The sequence below is a fragment of the Apium graveolens genome, chromosome 1 (genome assembly GCF_009905375.1).
Source record: "Apium graveolens cultivar Ventura chromosome 1, ASM990537v1, whole genome shotgun sequence".
Classification (NCBI taxonomy): Eukaryota; Viridiplantae; Streptophyta; class Magnoliopsida; order Apiales; family Apiaceae; genus Apium; species Apium graveolens.
In genome coordinates this window covers 120,392,890-120,415,071 of record NC_133647.1, presented here as the reverse complement: position 1 = coordinate 120,415,071, position 22,182 = coordinate 120,392,890, and the positions used below count along the sequence as shown (strand labels likewise).

The 22,182-nt window shown below is 38.6% G+C and overlaps 1 protein-coding gene across 1 annotated transcript; it reads right to left on the bottom strand.

Moving 5' to 3' along the window:
• Nucleotides 1–301: 301 nt before the first annotated feature.
• Nucleotides 302–724, bottom strand: LOC141705870 (uncharacterized). The gene has a single exon (XM_074508742.1). It carries the CDS (start codon nucleotides 722–724, stop codon nucleotides 302–304), a length of 423 nt encoding a protein of 140 aa, XP_074364843.1.
• Nucleotides 725–22,182: the final 21,458 nt, after the last annotated feature.

The following is a 22,182-nucleotide window of genomic DNA, read 5'->3' as shown; positions in this document are numbered from 1 at the left end:
GCACCAGTCCCACGGCTACTATGCTTTGTGGGGAATTTATTCGGAAAAATGATCCTTCGACTAGTTCTAAGGTAAGTACATGCCCTACCCCCTGGGCTATGAGGAATTTTATTACTTCTAGTCTATAATCTGGGCACAACCCTAAGTAGATAAAAAGATATGTAAGGGACCAAAGCCGCGCCTTACTGATAATACTTCCGGAGATGTTCCGCGTTCCAAGCTCGCGAAACTAGTTTCCCTTCCATATCCTCAAGGTGATAGTCCATTTCCACAAGATGGCTTTTATCTTGTATGGTCCTTCCTAATTAGCTCCAAACACTCCATGTTGGGGATCCTTCGTGTTTGGCATCACCTTCCTGAGCACCAAATCCCCTACCTTTACCAGTTGTCCCTTTACCTTCTTGTTATAATACCTTGCGACATGTTGCTGATACGCCGCAAGCCTCAGCTGAGAATTCTCCCTTGTTTCTTCAAAGAGATCCAAATGAAGCCTTTGATTAGCCTCTGCATCCTCCTCTGTGTAACGATCTTTGGGAAGCGATCCCGAACCAACTTCCACGAGGACCATAGCTACATAGACGTAAGTCAACATAAAAGGAGTTTCTCCCGTAGTAGATCGTGGAGTAATGTTGTAGGACCACCTCACTTTTGGGAGTTCTTCAGGCCAATTCCCTTTACGCTCTTCCAGTTTGGTCTTGAGGGTGTGCTTTATTATTTTATTCATGGCTTATGTCCGTCCATTACTTTGAGGATGATAGACTGCTACAAACTCCTTCTTAATCTTCAGATCCTCACATAATTGCCACAACTCCTTGCTATCAGACTGCTTTCCGTTGTCAGAGACAAGTTTTTAAGGAATACCAAACCTGCAAATAATAGAGTTGAAAACGAAATCTCTGATTTTCTTTATCGTGATAGTTGCCAATGGCATAGCCTTTGCCCACTTAGTAAAGTAATCAACCGCGACCACCGCATACTTGACATCCCCTTTAGCCTTGGGCAACTCCCCAATAAGATCTATCCCCCACATGACACATGGCCACGGACTTATCATAGACGTCAAGAGCGTCGCTGGTATAGATGAGTAGTTTACAAAGCGCTGGCAGCGATCGCATGCCCTGACGAAATTGGCAGCATCCTCATTCATTGTAGGCCAATAGTATCCTTGGCGTAAAACTTTCATTGCCAATGAGCTACCCCCGAGTGATTGCCACAGATTCCTTCATGCACTTCTCTTAAGATATAATTTCCTTCCTCTTCATCAACACATCTAAGCAGCGGTTGATTGAAGCCCCTCTTATACATAATTTCATCGTACACCACATATCTTGCAGCCTGGTAGCGGAGTCGCCGAGCCTTGAACTTATCCTCGGGGAGGATTCCCTTGTGAATATAAGAGAGAATGGGTGTCATCCATGTTTCCTTGGGCGCCACATCCACTTACATCATCTCTACTTCCGGGATGCTAGGAATCTCCTGGATCTCTAGGGGTATAGATCCCAATAACACAGCTTCCTGCTACGACCCCATTTTTTCCAGGGCATCCGCGTTGTTATTCTTCTCCCACGGTATACACTCCATCCTAACTTCTCTGAACTTTTCAATCAGGCGTTGCGCGCATCTCAAGTACAATTCTGTCTGCGGTCCTCGAGCTTGAAACCCCCCATTCACCTGATTGACCACTAGCTCCGAGTCACTCCTCGCAATTAGGTTATGTACTCCCATTTCCAAAGCGATCTTTAGGCCATCAATCAATGCTTCATATTATGCATCATTATTTATTGCATAAAATTTGAAGTGAATTGCGCTCATCAGATGATGGCCTTCTGGAGACACGAGTACTATACCCGCACCTGCTCCTCCATTATTAACTGCCCCATCCACATGCAAGATACACCAGGGATGTGGAAATTCCTCCAAAGACTCCTCTGTATGAGAAGGATGTAGCATTACTAAAGCTCTGTCATCAACTGCAGAGTCAAATTCCAATAAGAAATTAGCTAAGGCTTGTCCTTTAATTGATATACGGGGCATACATTCCAAATCAAACTGTCCTAACTCCACAGCCCACTTCAACATTCTCCCCGATGATTCTAGTTTATTGAGGACTTGTCATAGCGGGTATGTCATACTGACTTCAATTCTATGGGCCTGGAAGTATGGCCGTAATTTTCTCGACGCAAGGATCAGGGCATAAACCAGCTTGTCCATGCTGGTGTAGCGAGTCTCGACATCATGCAACCGCTTGCTCACATAATACACCGGTGACTGCTGTCTGTCTTCCTCTCTTACCAGAACAGTGCTGATTAAATACTCAGATACTGCAAGGTACAGTATTAGAGATTCTCCATCTAACGGTTTTGACAACATGGGAGGGTTTCCCAGTTGCTCCTTGATCTTTCTGAAAGCCTCTTCACATTCTGGTGTCCATACGAAGTCTTTCCCTGCCAACTTAATTGCCTTAAAGAATTCCTTGCATCTGTCAGACGATTTGGAAACAAATCGATTTAGCGCGGCGATCCTTCCAGTTATGTTGTACACCTGTTTTACATTGGTGGATGATTTTATTTCCAACAATGCCTTGATCTTTGCGGGGTTAGCTTCAATTCCTCTATGGTTGGCAATGAATCCAAGAAACTTGCCCGACTCCACGCCGAACACACACTTTTGTGGATTCAACTTCATGCGAAACCTCCTTAGAATGTCAAACATTTCCATCAAGTGCTTGATATGGTCATTCGCCTCCTTGGATTTCACCAACATATCATCCACATACACCTCCATGGTTCTCCCAATCTGATTTTTGAACATCATATTCACCAACCGCTGATAGGTTGCGCCATCGTTAATAAATCCAAACGGCATCCCTATGTAGCAATACAACCCCCTGTCGGTGATGAAAGATGTATGCTCTTGATCAGGACCATACATGAAAATCTGATTATAACCAGAGTATGCATCCATGAAACTTAGCAAGGCATGCCCTATCGTCGTGTTAACCAACTGATCAATTCGTGGGAGCGGGAAACTATTCTTTGGACAGGCCTTGTTGAGATATATGAAATCTACACACATCCTCCACTTTTCGTTCGGTTTTTTTATGAGCACCGGATTTGCAAGCCACTCGGGGTAGTAAGATTCTTTGATCAACCCCACTTCCAACAGTCGGTCAACCTCTTTTTTTAACACTATCACCCTTTCCCCGCTCACTGGGCGACGCTTCTGCCGCACGTCCGTGCAATTAGGGAGAATGTTTAAACGATGACACATTACTCTGGGGTCAATTCCCACCATATTCGAATGACTCCATGCGAAGACATCGAGGTTTTTAAACAGAAAATGAATAAGTTTTTCCCTCATTTCATCACTTAGCTGGGATTCTACTTTCAAAACCTTACTTGGGTCGCCCTTGTTGACCGGAACAGATATTGTGTCTTTGGTCGGCCCCATCTTCTCGGTGGGCATAGGGATCCTAGGATCCATATGAAAATCAAAGTCTTGAGGGTCCTCGATGCCCATTCTTGCGTCTGAGGGCGTGTCCCCATGTGTGGGAGCATCTATCTCAAGACAAGACATGTTCTTGTACAATACAGGTGCGGAGGGTGTGTCCTCATTTTGAGGAGCATCAACCTTAATTCCATTTTCACTCTTCAAGGGTGCGTCCTCTTTTTGAGGAACATCCACCTTGAGGCTACTTTCGAGACTTTGTAAAATCTCACTTCTTCCTTCCAACTTTTAGCCGTTAACCTCCTTTTGCATGATCTCTTCTATATGGCTTACCACAACCTCTTCCACGCTACGGATTCTCGAAATATTCCCCAACGTCAAAATAGGGATTTCGGTGGTATGGGTTTTTTCCTCCTCTGGGCCTTCCACAAAATAGTGGGCATGAACCTCTCCACTTAGTTTTGTATGAATGTCTTCTACACCTTCAAATGGAAGACCCTTTCCCTCGTATCTTCTCCTGCGGAATTCATTAACAACCTTGTGATAGTAGTCGCGTGACTCATATTGTGACCCTCTCAGACTGCCTACTCTGTTAGATGTTGGGAACTTTATCATCAAGTGATGTATCGAGGTTATCACCCTGAACGCCCGTAACCAAGGTCTGCCCACCAGCCCGTTGTGCGCAGAGTCTTGATCCAGCACTTTGAAATCTATCATTTGAGTGACCGAAAGAGCTCCTTCCCCAAGTGTGACGGGAAGCCTAACTGAACCCATAACTCTCACTGCTTCTCCAGTAAAGCCATAGACGTGTGCATCTTCAAAATACATGTCGCTATCTGGAAAACCCAGTTTTTTGTATGTGCTGTAATACAGGATGTTCGCAGAGCTCCCGTTGTCCAAAAAGACTCGATGCACGTTCATTGCCCCAATAAGCATAGTTATTACCAGTGCATCATTGTGTGGATGATGTACCCATTTTGACTCTCTCTCTCTCTGAACATAATATCAGCTGATTCCCCTTTGAATATTTTTGGAGGTCTATCTTCCAAATTATGAATGTTGGTAAGTGGCGGGTGTCGTGCTTCTCTTGCATTTCTTTCCAATGCCCGATTACTATCACCCATAAAGGGGTGTCCTCCAAAAATTACCCTGATACTACCAGCTCTTTGGAACTTAACCTCCGCTGTCTTTTCAGTGTCCTCTTCCCGCGGGGGTTGCCTTTCATCTTTCCCTTTATCATCATTCCCCTTGCGTCACTTTACCTTGTCAATCCATTCTCCCAGGTATCCCGCCTTGATCAATTCTTTAATTTCATCTTTCAGGTGATGACATTCATGGGTGTCGTGGCCGGTAGACTCATGGTAATCACAATACTTCTTCTTATCTCTACTCTGCCATGAAGTCAGACGGTCTGGTTTCTTGAAGATTCCTCTATCCTTATTCACCTCGAAGATATGATCAGTGGACGCTGCCAATGGAGTGTAGTTCCTTACTCTCCTTTCATAGTTCGATGGTAGCCTCCATTATCTCTGCGTGTTTATGGTGTTCACCCTATTAGGGCTTCTGGCATTCTGCCGATAATCTGGGCTCAAGGATCGATCTCTTCTCTTGGCTCGCCTATTGGAGTTGTGGGTGTTATCATTCTTTTTTGTTTCTGCAAGCGACTGCTCAATCGCTTTGAATGATTCCGCCTGTGCAAGTACATCAGCTAACGAAACAGGGTCCTTCCCTTGCACGTGCTTCCCGAAATCTGTTCACATACGCAGACCAGCTATAAGAAGTATTTTCAGTGTTTCATCAGTTATGCCCCTCACCAAAGTAGACTCTGCATTGAACCTTTTAAAGTATGAGGTCAAGCTTTCCCCCTCTTTATGTTTCACATTTGCCAGTGTGGTAACTGGCGGTGTATACTTTACCGCAGTTTGAAACTGAGTTAGAAACAAGGTTTTCATCTGTTCCCAAGATGTGATCACCCCTGGACCAAGTTTCTGAAACCACTGTTGAGCGCCCTCTCTAAAAGTGGCCGCCAGGAGACGGCATCGAGCCAAGTCAGGTACTTGATATACGTCCATCTCAATGTTGAAACGCCCCAGAAATTCCACAGGGTCAGAGTTCCCATGAAAACGTAAGTAATTGGTTGTGTTCCTGTATCCTACCGACAATTACGCCTCCCTCACCACAGCAGCAAAAGGAGAAGGAGCTTGTGCAGTCTCCGTTACTCTTCCTCCTTCAAGATGGTTGAGCAACCTTTTAAGATCGTTCACATTAAATGTCCCTACTCCAAGAATGGTTTGAACATTAGGTTGTTGGAGTTGCTCCGCGATTTATTGTTGTTCCCCTTGATTACCCCCCGGGTGTAGCGGTGGATCTCGCCGCCCCTCATCCTGAGCCTGCGTCTGTGGTATGTTACCATCTTGATTTTGAACATTGTCCCGCATGCGAGGTTCAACCTGGCCACGTCACGGTACTTCCTCATTATTCAGCAACCTTTCTTGAGTTTGCACGCCATCTCGGTCATGAGAACGCGTCCTGGAACCATTGCCCGTAGCACTGTAGGAAGCTACAGGAACAACGACAGGTGCTTCTTCAGTAGAGAGCGCGCCATCTCTCCTACCATTGTAGGGTGCCCTTCCATGTTGGTATCCCATTCTTCCTCGCCCATTCCTTTGGTAGCCTCGGTAATAATTCCCGAACCTTCCTCGCGGAGGGGCACGCTCGTGCTCGCGGTGCCGCACCCTATCATCCCTTTGATATGTAGGGGGCACAAGAGTTGTATCACGGGGCCTCGCTTCTCCAGCGTTTCCTTCCTTTTGCCATTCTACTAGCATTCTCAAATCGTCATCTTCCAACCTTATGCCTAGCCTTCTTTTTAAGGCTGAAAATTATCTTCCTTCCCCATCTTGATTCTGAGTATTTTCCGCACGACGACGCTCGTCCATCGTACGCCCAGACCTATTGGGGTATGGTACGACCTGATTGATAAGACGAGGCCTTTCTATACCGTCAGTGTCCTTATCAACAAGCTCCACAATAAGTTCTACATCATCAAAATATTCCAAGCGCCGCAGAGTGATTCACGGGTTTTCTCCGCTGGCCTGAGCATCTCCTTCGACTACGGGCGCCTTCCCCACGGCGTGGCCGTGACGGGGAAGACGACGACCCCTCCTCATCCTGTGATGCTCCACCGTATTCAACCTTGAATGAAAACTGTTAAGAGTATCCCCCATGCGGTACAACTGCTCCAAGATATCAGCGTTGCTGATGAAAACTGGAGGTGTTCCTCCCACATCCGGAGCTCTCGGTGGATCTGCCATGTTTCTAGGCACGTAGGGTTCATGATGAGTGTAGCCTCCCTCGCCTTCTCCTTCAGATCTGCTATCACTTCCATCATAAGAACTTTCATCATGATTGTAAGACATCTTTTCCTCCCAAGATTATGATCTTAATCACCACCCCTCCTTCTAGCGCCAATTTATGGACGGAGGAATCTGGTAACAACAAAGATTGAGGTTTCTCGCCTGAATTAAGATCTATGACGGTGGTTCTTTACCGGAAAATCAAGCGGTGTGTGATGGTTTGTGGTTATTTTAGGATGAGATTGATCAGAGTGAGTGGTGGCTCTCTTATCAACTCTCAACTTCTTACCCTCTCAATGTGCCTACGTACCCTTTATATAGGGATCAAACCTGACGTAGTTCTTGTGGAACAAGAAATCTAATGGGCTTAGACTTCTTATTCCAAGGCCCGTTAGAAGCCCATCCAAAGTCCGTCTTCCTCTAGCTTTAGGAATGTCCAACTATGAGGCCCAACTGCGAAGGCCCAAGGCTCGTCCGTAATCGCCGGACTTCACGGATAGTGCATCTCCCTGCGCAAGGATAACACTCCGCTACAGCTATCTCCCTTGATTTACGGACGCAGGGATAACCACGGTTCACCCCAAGTGTCGGACGCATCCCTATCCCCCGAATGAGGATAACCCACCAGATAACAGGACAGGTGATCCAGAGCTCTTGGGTGCAAAGTATAGGATGACTCTAAAGTTCTCCAACAAGGATACCCGTTGAATACAAGAACAGATTTCCCAAAGCACACACCAATGTTAACCCCGCATCCCCAACGAGGACATCCGTTGAATACAGAAGGAGGCTTTCAATCATCAGGCATACCCCTGGAGGCCTTCAAGCTTTTCACGAACATCCCCCTCCTTGACCGTCTCAAGGAGGGAATTCTTCAAAGGGTATCTGCAACAAATACGTTAGTAAAAATAATCTCCACTGCTCCTCTTCATGCAAGCTCTGTCCTGAAGTCACCATTGAGAGTATATAGACCAAACACAGGACGTGTCCTAAGATACTGGGTGCGCCCTAACCTCCATAAAACCTGCATTGATTCCTCAACAACTGCTTCTTACAGCATGCCATGGCGACAAGACGCGTCCTAAGTAGTGCGAGCGCGTCCTGCAGCTTTCATTGCCAAAAGTCCATATTTTCCAAATATCTTCACCACTGTGGACGCGCCCACAACGCTTGGGCACGTTCTTCCCTAATCATGCACTCTCATGCTTCCCCATTATCAGACCATCATCCATAAAACATCTCCTCAAATTTGGGCGCGTCCTCTGTGCCTGGACGCGTTCTCACCTCCTACAATGCAATATCGAGTTTGACCATACTTGATCCGTATTTGACCCAAGTCAATGCAATGCCAAATTTTGGGTATAACAGGTCTTAATTCATGTATGTTCGAATAAAATTATGCATCAGCGCGCATGCCAAAATAATTCTACCAACAGTCTTCCTAGAGTACCAACTAGTCTTTCTTAAAATCCCCCGCCGCATTTTTAGCAAACCAAAACATCTTTCAATTATATTCCTTACTTGAGAATGCCTCATGTTAAAATATTTTTCCACCAATGTTGGCTGAGAACCATCCTTCCACACACTCAAATGATATCGTTGGCCTCTATACGGGGTCAAAAATCCGTCGCAGTTCATATATCCAGCATCACATAAATAGTAATATCCTTGAATATCAAGTACAAAAATGTTGAACCCTCCCAACCAAGTAAAATATAGGTAAATTGCATGTCACGAGAGCATGTTGCTAAGACATTAGTAGTGAGTTCTCCTATTCTGTTCCTGAATCTAGCTTTGTCTTTATCGCCAACCCGAACTTTTATATGAGTTTTATCCAATGCACCTAAGCAAATCTGCGTACTCGTAAAGAAAACATGTATATAAATTTACAAATTTGCACAAAAATAAAATCAAAACTAAAAGTATATTAAAATTTCATGTACCTGAAACCATACCTATCTCTCATCTTAGCAATATTCTATCATCAGTTGGGGTTTTTTTAGTAAAAGATGATTACATCTAAGAATAGCCCGTAGTACAGAATTAAAATATCCGGATACCGTCTCACCGCTTCTTCTAAAATGCAGTTGAACCCTACAATTTTTTGTAATATGAGCAAGTACATAAAAAAATATTGCAACCACTTCCTCCAAACTCACCTTCTTACTCCCACGCAGTCCTCCAACATCTTTAAGCATCTCACATAACTTATATCCATTCTCAAATTATCTAAGCAAGCTGCATCGCTATCTTGAATTATTGGTCTAAGATTTATATGTCTAGCCAACAATCTCTCTTGAGTGCAATTATCAACACATATGTTATTGGCATGAGAATATTAATATTTAAAACAACAATTAAATGAACCGACTCAGCTATAGTTTCCATGAGCATAACCGTAATATGTTTATAAGTCACAACAAATGCAGTCAGATTTTTTTACGATTACTCAAAGGTGGGCGCACTACTACTGTATAAAAAAAATTCACATAAACAAATAAATTGAGATAAGAGGAAAAAATTATCATAAAATAAACTAAATTCCTATCAATATTATCACATGTCTTTTATTAATCTTGTAATCTAAAAAAATCCATTTCAATCGAACTATTTGTATACAACACATATAAAATACGTGAATTATATGTTAATAAAACTACTTGTAAATCGAGCATGAAGAAGAAAATAATGACATACCAATTTTCTTTGGGCAAATGTGAATGTGGAGCATAGAACTGAGATGGCAATGGAGAAGATATTTGTGTATATATGCATATAAACACACGTATAAACCTTAAAACCCCGCTCTTTTTCTATAAAAGACGCGCTTTTTCTATTTTTAAGGATAATAATGTCTTTTTATCATTTATCTACACCGAAAGTTTGAATATCTGAGGGGTGTGGGTTAGACACTTCCTTAGTTGGTGGGTAATAGAAATTACCAAGTAATTTGAACCTTTACTTTTAACAACCAAACAACTCTATTATTTGCACTTCCAAAGAAATTTTAAATACCTGAATAAGATACTGTTAACCAAACAAACTTTCTTTAGAACCTTTATATTAGAGAATGAATAGATGGGTATGAATAAATTATGACCTTGATGGCTATGATGAAAATATGACCTGGAGTAATCGAGTATGGCTCATAGTGCATCATGTTTATGTATTTTTCAAATATATTTTTATAAATAGAATATATTTAGTTATATTATATATTTTATATTACTTACTTTTTCATGTAATTAAATTTGTTGTATTTATTACTTTTATCATTTTAATTCTGATCTTTTACATTTTTTTTATTAAGTGTCTAGTAAATTTACATAACTTTATGTGTTATATAATTTCACATTTTATATTTTTGTGATCTTTTTGGAAATATTTTGTATTAAGTAATATTTAAACTTTAATTTAAAAAATTTATGTACTGTATTATTTTGCATTACATTTCATGTGTGATGTAATTTTGTTGCGTATTTCGTACTTTCATTTGTGTTTTATAAAAAAATCTCATTTAGCTTAATTTTGTATTTTTTAGGTTATGTAATTTGATGTGCTTTTAAACTTTTTTCATGTTTGTATTTTTTTTTTGTTTTATGTGCAGTAATCATGTGTTCGATATTATATTTTTCAATAACTTTTATTGTTTGCTGAAAATTTGTTATATGTGTTTTTTTAATTTTATGTTATTTAATTTATATATATTTGAATTTTCTTATGTAATGTAATTTCATGTGTGTTTTGTAATTGTAATTGTATTTTTATTCCATGTTCTAGTTTTATGTGTTTTGTAATTTTGATATGCATCGTATGAGTTTAGTAAATTACTAATGTTGTATTTTTCTTTGTGGACATTTTTTAAATAATTTATAATTGTTTACATAAAAGGTTTCCAATTTTTTTGTGTTATGTAATTTATATATATTTAAATTTTTTTATGTTATGTAATTTTATGTGTGTTCATTAATTGTATTTCTATCGTATATTCTTTTATTTTTTTGTGTTCAGTAATTTTGATGTATATCTTATACTACAATTTTTTTTGTATTATGTAATTTATATATAATTTAATTTTCTTATGTTATGTAATTTCATGTATGTAATGTAATTATGTTTCCATATTTTTTTTTGACAATTTTATTCTATGATCTATACTTTTTTTGACAATTATTTTTTAGCAGCTGTGTGTTTTCATTATATCATTATTTTTCATATATTTTATTATTTTTCATTATATGTTGTTTATAATTTTTTTCATGTTATATATTTAAATCAATTATTTTCTTTTTTATAATCACCCTTACCCCCACTTGTCACAAACTTAATCTAACCGATGATGTGAGAGTTCTCCAATTCTCCAATAAAAAGTATTATCATTTGAGTCTCTTCCCTATGTAAGATAGTCTTTGAAAAGAATTAATTTGGTCATTCTTTTTATGAAAATTAACTATTTATATTGGAGATAATTTTATGTATGTGCTTAATATAAGACAAGCTGAATACCCGTCTATAATCTCTATTCTATTCTAGAATATCAATCATCTCCGCGCTATTCAAGAATCATTAATCTTGTCTGGACGGCCAACTGTTCTTACGGTAGCCGCTAAAGGAGATACTTGTTTAATTAAATATTTTAGCTTAAGGGTTCGTTTGGATTGGGGGCTAGTAGGGACTGAGTTAGTAACGGCTGGGTTGGAATTTGACAACCCTTGTTTGGGAAGATGACACATGAGAGGGGCTGGGGTTTGGAAGGGTTGAAGAAGGGTTAGAGGATGGGTTCTCCACAGTCAAAAAAGAATAATATACAACACCCCAACTTAGGATGTCGGAAAAGAACAACCTTTTGCTCTTTACTTGTGCAAGTAATAATTACTTAGTTAATTAATTACATATGGTATACTGAGACCCATCCATTGCTTAATTACCAAGATACTACGACCCATCCATTTCTTAAATACTCGTGAATATAAAAAATACTCGTTTAGTGTATAGGTCATGTTCCCTGACAATTGTATGGCATGGAACATTTATCTAACATATCACTTCCTAATCGTTGGATCATTGATCCAACGACCAGGATTTTTAAAAAAAATTCTCCTTTCCGCGCATAATATCCGTGAAAATGAGAGCTTCCGCGTATATTATACGCGGAATGGCTGTCCACTCAACGGATATTAAGTGCGGAAGGACTGTACTTGCAGTTTAAAACTCTAAAACGATCGCACTTTTATTTTTGTGCCACTTTTGTCAAATTGGAGAGCAAATTTGGGGGATTTAATGATTTGTTCATCCGTACTCACTAATTTCCATTTGGTAAGCTAAATTTCTTGATTTTTTTCTTGTTTTCATTATGGATAAGATGTTTGCTAGGTTTGAAGGTAGAAAAGTTTTGAAAAGAAGTAATTCGTAATATTTTAAATAATGAAGTTGTTGATGTTAGTGGTAGTTGCTTGTGTAATGATAACGTAGATTATGTGAATCTTGTTCATCATTGTGATGAAGATGTTTTTGTTAGTGAACATAGGTTTGAAAATAAAGATTTGCATGAAAATAGCGAGTTTATGCATGATAGTAGTGAGACAAGGTATAGGAGTGTTGTTGGAGAAGAAGATATTGTAATTCCTTTCTTGAGCCATAATTTCCCTAATTTAGTAGCCGCGGAGAATATAATTAGGGCTTATGCTTTGAAAAATGATTTTACAATTAAGATCCAAAATACACAAAGGCGTGTGGACATATCAATATATGCTCGTACATATATTTGCAATTTAGCGGGAGAAATCCGTGATAAAGAATCCCTAGAGGATGAAGAAATTTTGATAGAAAGTGTCGGTAGTACGAAGAAGAAAAGGCGTAGAGATAAACTTCCTAGAAGTGGATGTAAATTTAGGATTTATGTGATTAATAGGCAAAATACAAGGCATTGGGAGATAACGTCCTTGGAGTTAAATCACAATCACGATGTTGTGTTGCCATCTAAGATGAGTTTGATTAAAAGGGAGCGACATGTAACAGCCGCCCAAAAGAATTTAGTTAATAGTTTCCATGTTTCGGGTATCACACCTAGGCAACAAATGAATATATTTAGAAAAATGCACGGAGGAGAGAAGCAAGTAGGGTTTCATGCCCAATATTTGAGAAATATCGTGCGTGATTTTAGAAAGGATAATTTGGGTGTGAATGATGCTCAAGCGGGATTGGATTTGTTACATCGGTTAGAAGATGAAAGTGGAGGAAATTAATTTATTCGAACTCTAATTGATGAAGAAGGAAGATTAAGTGCCTTTTATGGGTTGACCCTCGGTCGTTGTTGGCCTACAAAAATTTTGGTGATGTGGTTGCGTTCGATATAACATATCAAACAAATAGGTATGATATGTCGTTTGTGCCTTTCACCGGGGTGAATCATCACTATCAATCGGTTCTCTTTAGATTTGCACTAATGCGTGATGAATTGAAGACTACATTTTAGTGGGTTTTGGGTACTTGGTTAGAGGCCGTTGAAGGAAAAGCACCATTGGCTATTATCACCGATCAAGATCAAGCCATGGCGGGGGAAATTCAATGTCAACTACCGAACATGACATATTTGTTGTGTTTGTGGCACATAAGTAACAAATTTCCGGAGAAGCTCTCAACCTACTATGCAAATGAACAATTTAAAGGCAGTTTAACAATTGCATATATCACTCGTTGACCGAAAATTTTTTTGAGGATAGGTGGAAAGCATTGATCTTGAAATACAAGTTGGAAGATAATACATGGTTGCAAGGCTTGTATAATTTGAAACATAAGTGGTGTTAGGTCACACACACACTGTAGAGGGGGTGAATACAGTGTATAGTACAATCAAATCGAACTTTAATAACTCAAGTAACAGAAAACAAACTTTATTGAAACAATAAATTTTGTTACAGTATGAAACTGTTACCTCTCAGTGATGAACAAATATCACGAGAGCTGCTAGGGTTACAATGAATAATCTTCTCGAATATGATAAACCTTATAGTGTAAACCCTATGTCTGTGTTTATATACTACACAGTTACAAGAAAATCGCTAATTGATATGGAATATAATTCTGCTTCCTAAAATATATCAATCAGATATCTTTTCTTCCAAGTATTCTATTCTTCATAGAATTCCTTCTTCATGCATATATCTTCTTATGTTTGTTTCGATCTTCTTTCCTTTAATCAGCTGCTATCCTTATCTGATCGTCCTTCAGTACTTAAGTTCTGATATCCATCTTCTGATGAGTATCTCCTGATATAAGTACTGATATCCTTAAGTCCTGAATTCCAGTAAATACTGATTTATCCTGTTTAAGTAAGATCTGAAAACTAAACATAAATCATATTAGCCATGACATTATCAAATATATCTAACAATCTCCCCCAACTTGTAAATTAGCATAATATACAAGTTTAACAGATATTTGATGATGTCAAAAACATTAAGTAAAAATGCATGAGAACTAGACTAGATAACTACAACTTACAGTCCTTAAAGCTTTACCAGTCTTTAACTTCTGATAACAACTTCAGTCTGTATTCATATCAGAATTTAAGCAATTGTAGATCTTGACTTGGCTTCATCTTCTGATCTATCTGATATCAGGAGTTGTTCTGAGATAGTTCTTCAACAAACATGTCTCAGCATATCTGAGTTCATCAATCATCCTCCTTATAGCATCTTTAAGTTCTGCAGTATCTTCACCAATTTGAAAGATTGCAGCCCTGAGATCATTAATTCTAGCTTTTCTTATATCCTGATCCAGTCTGATCAAATATGCCTTATCAGACTCAAGATTGAATTCCACATCCCTATAACCCAGAAAGGTAGTTATAATCTTAGCAGTGTTGGGCTTCATTTCAACTATATCACCCTTGTGATCTCTGTACTTTGGAAGATATGTGCTGTCATACTTAACAGAATAAAGCCTTTTCTGTCTCTGAATCTGACTCTTCAAATAGTTTGCAGCACTTTCTGTTATTTTGTCATTCACTTGAAGTAAGAATAATGCATGCTCCAGTTCTTCAAAATACTTCAATGGAATGGCATTTTCCCTTATATGATAAACCCTACCATCTGTCATGAAGTACAACAAGATGTGTTCTTTCAAGTAGGTATGGTAAACCATTTGTACAGATTCCAGTTGATTCAATCACTCAAGAGTTGCTCCAATACCTGGTTCACTCAAGGAAGTTGGATCATTGGTAGTGTTCTGTATTCTTCTTTCATCAGCACTTCCCAATCCAGTTTTATCTCTTGCTTCCTTTCCAGTAACCACTCTTGCTTCAAAACCATTTGCAGCAGTCTTCAAAGGTTGAGTCTGTTTTGCTTTAGTGAATCCTGGTAGGAGTGTCTTTGATTTATCTTCTGATATCAAGTTAACTTGAGCTATGTCAGAGGTTACTTGCTTCTTTGAAATATCGGAACTTACTATCTCTTGACTTTGAACAACTTGAGCCATGTCAGAGGTTGTCTTAAAAACTTTTCTTGAAGTCAGAGAAAGATCATCATCTTCATCAGTAATTTCTTCATTCATAGGAGGCACATAAACCTTGATAGGTTCACCAACTTTCTCTTTGCCCTTGGACCTTGGATCTATCTGCAGTTGTGATTTAGCCATGGTTGCTTCAGGATTTATCCTTTCTTTTATCACAATGCCTTTAAGTTTTGGAAGTGTCTTTTTACCAGAAGCTTCAAATTTTGACTTGACTTTTTCTGATTTAAGTCTGGCTTCTTCTTCCATTAAACTCTCCAAGTCCATTCCTGGATTTTCTTGAAAAAATAACTGTCTTGACATTTCTTCATTAAGATCTAAAAGTTCATCAGAACTTATCCTTTTACCAGTAGCAGAAGTGATTCTTTTTCCAGTATCAGAACTTGTCCTGTGACTTGTGATTTCAGCTTTTCTTGATGAGAAACCTCTATCTTGACTATGACCTCTACCCATTTCAGAGTTTCCATGGTCATCTTTTTCATCATCCTTCCCCTTTAGTGTCTTATCAGTTTTGCATTTGGACTTAATTACTTTCTCCCCCTTTTTGGCATCAGCAGGTAAGAGAAGAGAGACAAGCAATTCCACTGAGGCTTGAATTTCATTAAGTTGAGATTGCTGAGAAGCTTGATTTTTCATAATATCATCAATCTAAGCTTGTTGTTTCTCTTGAGTCTTCTCAATATAAGCAACTCTGTCAAAGGTAGGTTGGAAGAATTTTTTCTTATCAATCTTCTGAATTTGTTCTTGCTTCATTAATTCTTCCTGAATCTTATGTATCTCTGCATGAGTAGTTGAATGAAGTCCTTGTAGATTTTTAGTACTCAATGCAGTGACTCTAAGCTGTGTTTTGAAATCATCAGTGATTAACATCTCATCAGCTTTTGTCAAGTGCTCAGCAAGATTCTTTGCAGATGGAACACAGGTAACTGAGTTCCATTCCTTAGTCCACTCATGTCCTGTAGGAGTTTCATTCCAAGGCACTGGTGCTTCTCTGATGACAAACTTCTTAACTAGTTCAGATTTAAGAACAGTTTGATGAGGTGCATGTCCTGAAGGACCTGCTTCATCAGCATCTGCATTTGGAGCAGCATCACCAGTATCTCCAGCATTTGCAGCATCAGAACTTTCAAAATCAACATCTTCTGATAAAACAATAGTATGAGAAGCAATTGAGGCTTCAGCATCATCCTCTAAGTGCTGATCTGGATCCAAGTTCTGATCAACAGCCATATCCTGATCTCACCTTTATTCTGATCATCATCATCTAGATGCAGAGAAGGTGTAGTAGATAATTTTGGAGGTTGAGCAGCATCAGTAACAGGTGTTGTTGATGGATTAGTTATTGTTGGAGCTTCTAAGTAAAGCACTTCAGGCACAACCAAGTTCTGGATATCAATTTCAGCACTTGTGCTTGGATCAACAGGAGATACAGTCTTGTGAACAGGAGACACAGATGGTGTGTTATCCATTTCAGTAGCTGCTTCATTAGTTGGAGTTAATGGAGAAGTAGGGGCTTGAGCAAATTGCTTTTCTTGTGAGATCAGAGATTTCTGATCTCCTTCCTTAGGTGTTGCTTCCTCATCATCTGAAACTGGCCTTTTTGCTCTCTATTTCTTGTATCTCTTTGAAGATGGGGATTCCTTGGGAGGTTCAGCATAAGTCATTCTTCTAAGCCTTTTGAAAAGCTTAGATCCCCCAATTCCAGAATCCTTCTAAGAAGGAACTTTCTCAGCTTCTTTAACAACAGGTTCTGAAGTAGAAACATGTTCCTCACTATCAGACTCATATCTCAAAACAATCCTCCTTCTCTTCTGAGGTGTTTGAGGAACAGTCTTTGTCCTCTTAGGCTTGGAAGATGAAGGCTTCACAGTAGGTGCTGAGGATGAAGGTTGAGCTGTCTGTGAAGTGGAGAGATATGATTTGAGATATGTTCTGAGGGATGGTTGAGTAGTATGAGTGGTATGTTCTGATGGTTGTTGTGGTGTTTGGGATGTGGTGGTAGGTTGGACATCAGAATAAACAGATCTATAGGTTTCGGGATCAGCATTTACCAAGATCTGTTTTACAGACTGAGGAATCTGTAAAGGTCTAACCACCCTTTTCTTAAGATCAGCATTTACCAAGTCATTAAAGGATCATTTTGGAATTTTAAATGGTGGAGTTAAGGTACTAGCGGGTTGGGGTTCATCAGTACAACAAAAAGTATATATAAGCTGACAGAATCAAGCAAAGTAGACAACATTCCTATCCCCAATAAAACCTATCACAGCAGTTATAAAATCAAAATGAGTTTGGTTAATGATAGCATACCCACTCATTATAGGGATGACATCAAAGTTTAAACACTTATTCCCAAAAGCTTTAGTGATGCAGTCAAAGAAGAAGCTCCATTCCTTTCTGATATGAGCCCGTTTTAACTGCCCAAGCTTAGCCAAACTCTGTTCATACCCCAAACTGGCCATTAACTCCTGAAGAGCTGATTCCTCTGGGGTTGAAAAAGTACATCCTTCTGGTAAATGTAGGGCCTTGCAAATTGTACCAGGAATTACCACATGTGTAGAATCATCCACTTCGAAAACAATACTGGGAGTACCATGTGTACCACCATTATCAAAGTGCCCAGTCCGCCAAAACGTCAGAACTTGTTGGCTCGAAAAGGTTGAAGGTTGGGTCAATGCATACCCAATTTCACTGTGTGCAAGAAGATCTTGCACAAAATGCAACTCAGACAGAGCTTCAGCATGATCAAGAATTGCAGCATAGTTATTTGGAACAAATTTAGCTCCATCAATGATCAAATCCTTAGGTGCCATGAGAATAATTGAGATTTAAGAGTGCCTATTAGGTGTTTGATAAAATGTCTGTATAAAAAACCAACGTCAGGAGATGAAAGAGAGTAAAAGCAAATAGAGAGATAAAGTGTAAAAGTGGATAAAAGATTAGAAAATCCTCTTTCTGTCTTACTTATACTTTTAAAAAAATATAACCGTTGGACACCTGTCAGACATGCAGTAATAATGAATAGTTAATGGGCACAGGAAAACAGTAATCATTACTTACCCACTTGCAGCTTTTCAAGGAAAAACCGTTCCACTTACCCAGTAATTCTATTAATCGAGGCAAATCAGTTTTAATTCAAAATTTAAACTGTTCCCACTTATTCAACTATTTTTCACTGCAACACCAATATTCTGAAAAAAAAATCGAGTGAAAATGACCAAAATAAATCAAGTAAACAAGTACTGAAATGGTCATCAGAATATGGATATATCAGGATTTATCAGTGCATTTAAATTACAAACATCTCAGAGACAAAAACTTGCAAAAAGTAGAAATTCCATTAATATATTAAGAGAATACATTCATGAAATTTAAATTACATCAGAGCTTTACAAGATTGTCCTAAGCTTCTAAACCTAACATCAACAGCCTTTATCCTAGCTCAAGAAGCAGGGCAAGGCTGACGATGAAGAAAAACAGGAAGAAGAAAATAAGTTATTTCTTCTTCCTACTCTCGACGAACAGAATAGCGAGTCTGATGATTTGCTCTTGCTGGCGGAGAGCTTCCAGCCTTTCCTCCTCCAATCGCTCCAGATGGCGATGGTAGTCCATATAGAAGAACAAGAGGTGGGTGAGTACCTCCTGGGGAATGGAGTCCCATATCTCATCAGGAATGGCAGTGACGTGCCATTCCTGCTTCCAGGCTTCACAGCTTAACTCCATGTTGAAGGTCTCATAGTTTAAAAACATATTGTAGTTAACCATGATGTTGTGTATATGAGGGAAAAGAGAGTAAGTGTTTGAGGAAAGAATTGATGTATAGGCTGATGTGAAGTGTTCGTTTATATAGGCAAGAGAATGCCAGGAGACGCAAAGAAATTTAATGCTGACAGGTAGAATTAATTCTACCTCGTCTCCCTAGACTGGGAAGACGAAAAACAGTCATTGGAAGTGTAAGTCAGGGTTTAATGCGCACAAGTAACAAGTAAAAAATTACTGTACATGTACATGTACATGTTTTACTAACCCTAATTAGACTGACTGTTAATATTCTACCCAAACATATTCTAATTTAAAATGAGACTGTTTTTAGATTTTATCCATAAATAAGTCAAGTAAAGGATCAGAGTTTAATATCAGAACTTAGACTTATATCAGAACTTAACAGTCATCAGAACATAATTTCTTAACTCGAAAAATGAATGCCTATCTTTGTAATTCCTCACACAAATTCTGATATAGATTCTACAGAACTTAATCATCAGAACATTCAATCAGAACTTGTCCTCGGAATATATGCAATTTGATACATAAACTGTTCATCTAAAATAACATAGATCACCACAGGAATTTTCATCATTTATATGGAGTGTTTATTGTGTGCATTAAGCTAAATATCAGACAAAGAGTAAAGTCTGATTCACTTCAGTACATCTTAGAAATAAGGCATAACTAAAACTTTACTAAAAACCTGTCATTATTCTGAGGCCTACTATTGAATGAGTTCATACTTGAGTTCACCTCAACTGTTTTGTGCTAATTTTGTGCATCTTTTTAAATTCCATTGTATAGTGGCTTCTCAGTGTAAGTGAGTCACGACTGCTTATCAGAATTTATGCTATTATCAGAGTATTTCTCCAGTAATCATAGAGTGTGAAAAGTCACCAAGAAAATATTTTACTTTTTTGATGCATATTTACTTAATACCAGTAATGCACTTGGGTCGTCCCTTCCACATTTTTACTCTAGATCTCAAAGGAGTACTTGATCTTAATCCTTGATTCCTTTTCTTTTTCTTTTGATAAGTGAGGTTTATCAGTACTTAGTACATTTAACAGATTTACTAGCATCAGAACTTAACAGATGAGAAGCATTATTTTAGTTTGTGACTTAGTAATAAGATAGACAAAGTAAACTCAACTAAGCTCAATATCAGAATTTGTTTGTGTTAATAGATTTCCACAGAAATAATTACTTCTAACATGGGATCTTTAGTATATTGAAGATTACTAGGTCAGCATCTAGCACATGTATCCTCATAGGATTGAATAGTTACACAAACAGACATATCACTGTCAGAGTTCAGAAGGTCACATCAGACAACATTCAGTACTTAAGCAATTTTCAATTAAGCACAGAATACACAAAGAGAGTAATTTATGTAAATACTGATCATAAAGTTTGATGCATCAGAACAAAACTAAGCAGATTTAGAAAAAGAACCTGAAACCATTCCAAGTTCATTTACCAATCTTGTAAAAGTAGCTTCACACAGTGGTTTTGTGAAGATATCTGCTAGTTGTTGATCTGTTGGAACAAAGTGCAATTCCACTGTACCTTCATCCACATGTTCCCTTATGAAGTGGTACCTGATGCTGATGTGCTTTGTCATTTAGTGTTGAACTGGATTACCTGTCATAGCAATAGCACTTTGATTATCACAGCAAATAGGGATTTTGAAATATATTAACCCATAATCCAGTAACTGATTCTTCATCCAAAGAATCTGTGCACAACAGCTTCCTGCAGCAATGTACTCTGCTTCTGCAGTTGATGTGGAAATTGACTTTTGTTTCTTGATAAACCAAGAAACCAATCTGCCTCCAAGAAATTGGTAGCTTCCACTTGTGCTTTTCCTGTCAATTTTGCAACCTGCAAAATCTGCATCTGAGTAACCTATTAGTTTAAAATCTGATTCTCTGGGATACCACAATCCCAGATCAGCTGTTCCTTTAAGATACTTGAATATTCTTTTCACAGCTGTTAAGTGAGGTTCTCTTGGATCTGCTTGAAATCTTGCACAAAGACAGGTAGCATACATGATATCAGGTCTACTAGCAGTTAGATAGAGTAGTGAGCCAATTATACCTCTGTAATCAGTAATATCTACTGATTTACCAGTATCCTTGTCCAGTTTTGTTGCAGTGGCCATGGGAGTGAATGCACTTGAACAATCTTGCATTCCAAATTTCTTCAGTAAGTTTCTGGTGTACTTAGTTTGACAAATAAAAGTGCCTTCTTCATTCTGCTTGACTTGAAGGCCCAGAAAATAGCTAAGTTCCCCCATCATACTCATTTGATATCTTGACTGTATCAGTTTGGCAAACTTCTTGCAAAGTCTGTCATTTGTAGAACCAAAAATGATATCATCAACATAAATCTGGACCAGAAGTAAGTCCTTTCCATGGTTGAGGTAGAACAGTGTTTTGTCTATAGTTCCTCTGTTAAATCCACTTTCCAGAAGAAACTGAGCTAAAGTCTCATACCATTCTCTTGGAGCTTGCTTAAGTCCATAAAGTGCTTTGTCAGGCCTGTAGACATAATCCGGATATTTGGAATCTACAAAGCCTGGAGGTTGTTCAACATATACTTCTTCCTCCAATTCTCCATTGAGAAAAGCACTTTTTACATCCATTTAAAAGACAGTAAACTTTTTGTGAGCAGCATAAGCCAAAAATATCCTTATGGCTTCCAATCTAGCAACTGGTGCAAATGTTTCATCATAATCAATTCCCTCCGGTTGAGAATATCCTTTTGCAACCAGCCTTGCCTTATTCTTTGTAATTATGCCATCACTATCAGTTTTGTTTCTGAATACCCATTTTGTACCAACAACAGATCTGTTCTTTGGTCTTGGTACTAGGGTCCAGACTTTGTTTCTTTCAAATTCATTTAACTCTTCCTGCATTGCTTGTACCCAATCAGCATCTTGAAGAGCTTCTTCCACTTTCTTTGGCTCAGTTTGAGAAAGAAACGAATTGTAAAGACATTCACTTGAAGTAGCTGTTCTAGTTCTGACACCTGCATCAGGATTTCCAATTATCAAATCAGGTGTATGTGATTTAGTCCACTTCTTTGTAGATGGAAG

Excerpts from the sequence above, each read along its gene's own strand:
- LOC141705870 (XM_074508742.1), bottom strand. The coding sequence starts at position 724 with ATGAATAAAATAATAAAGCACACCCTCAAGACCAAACTGGAAGAGCGT.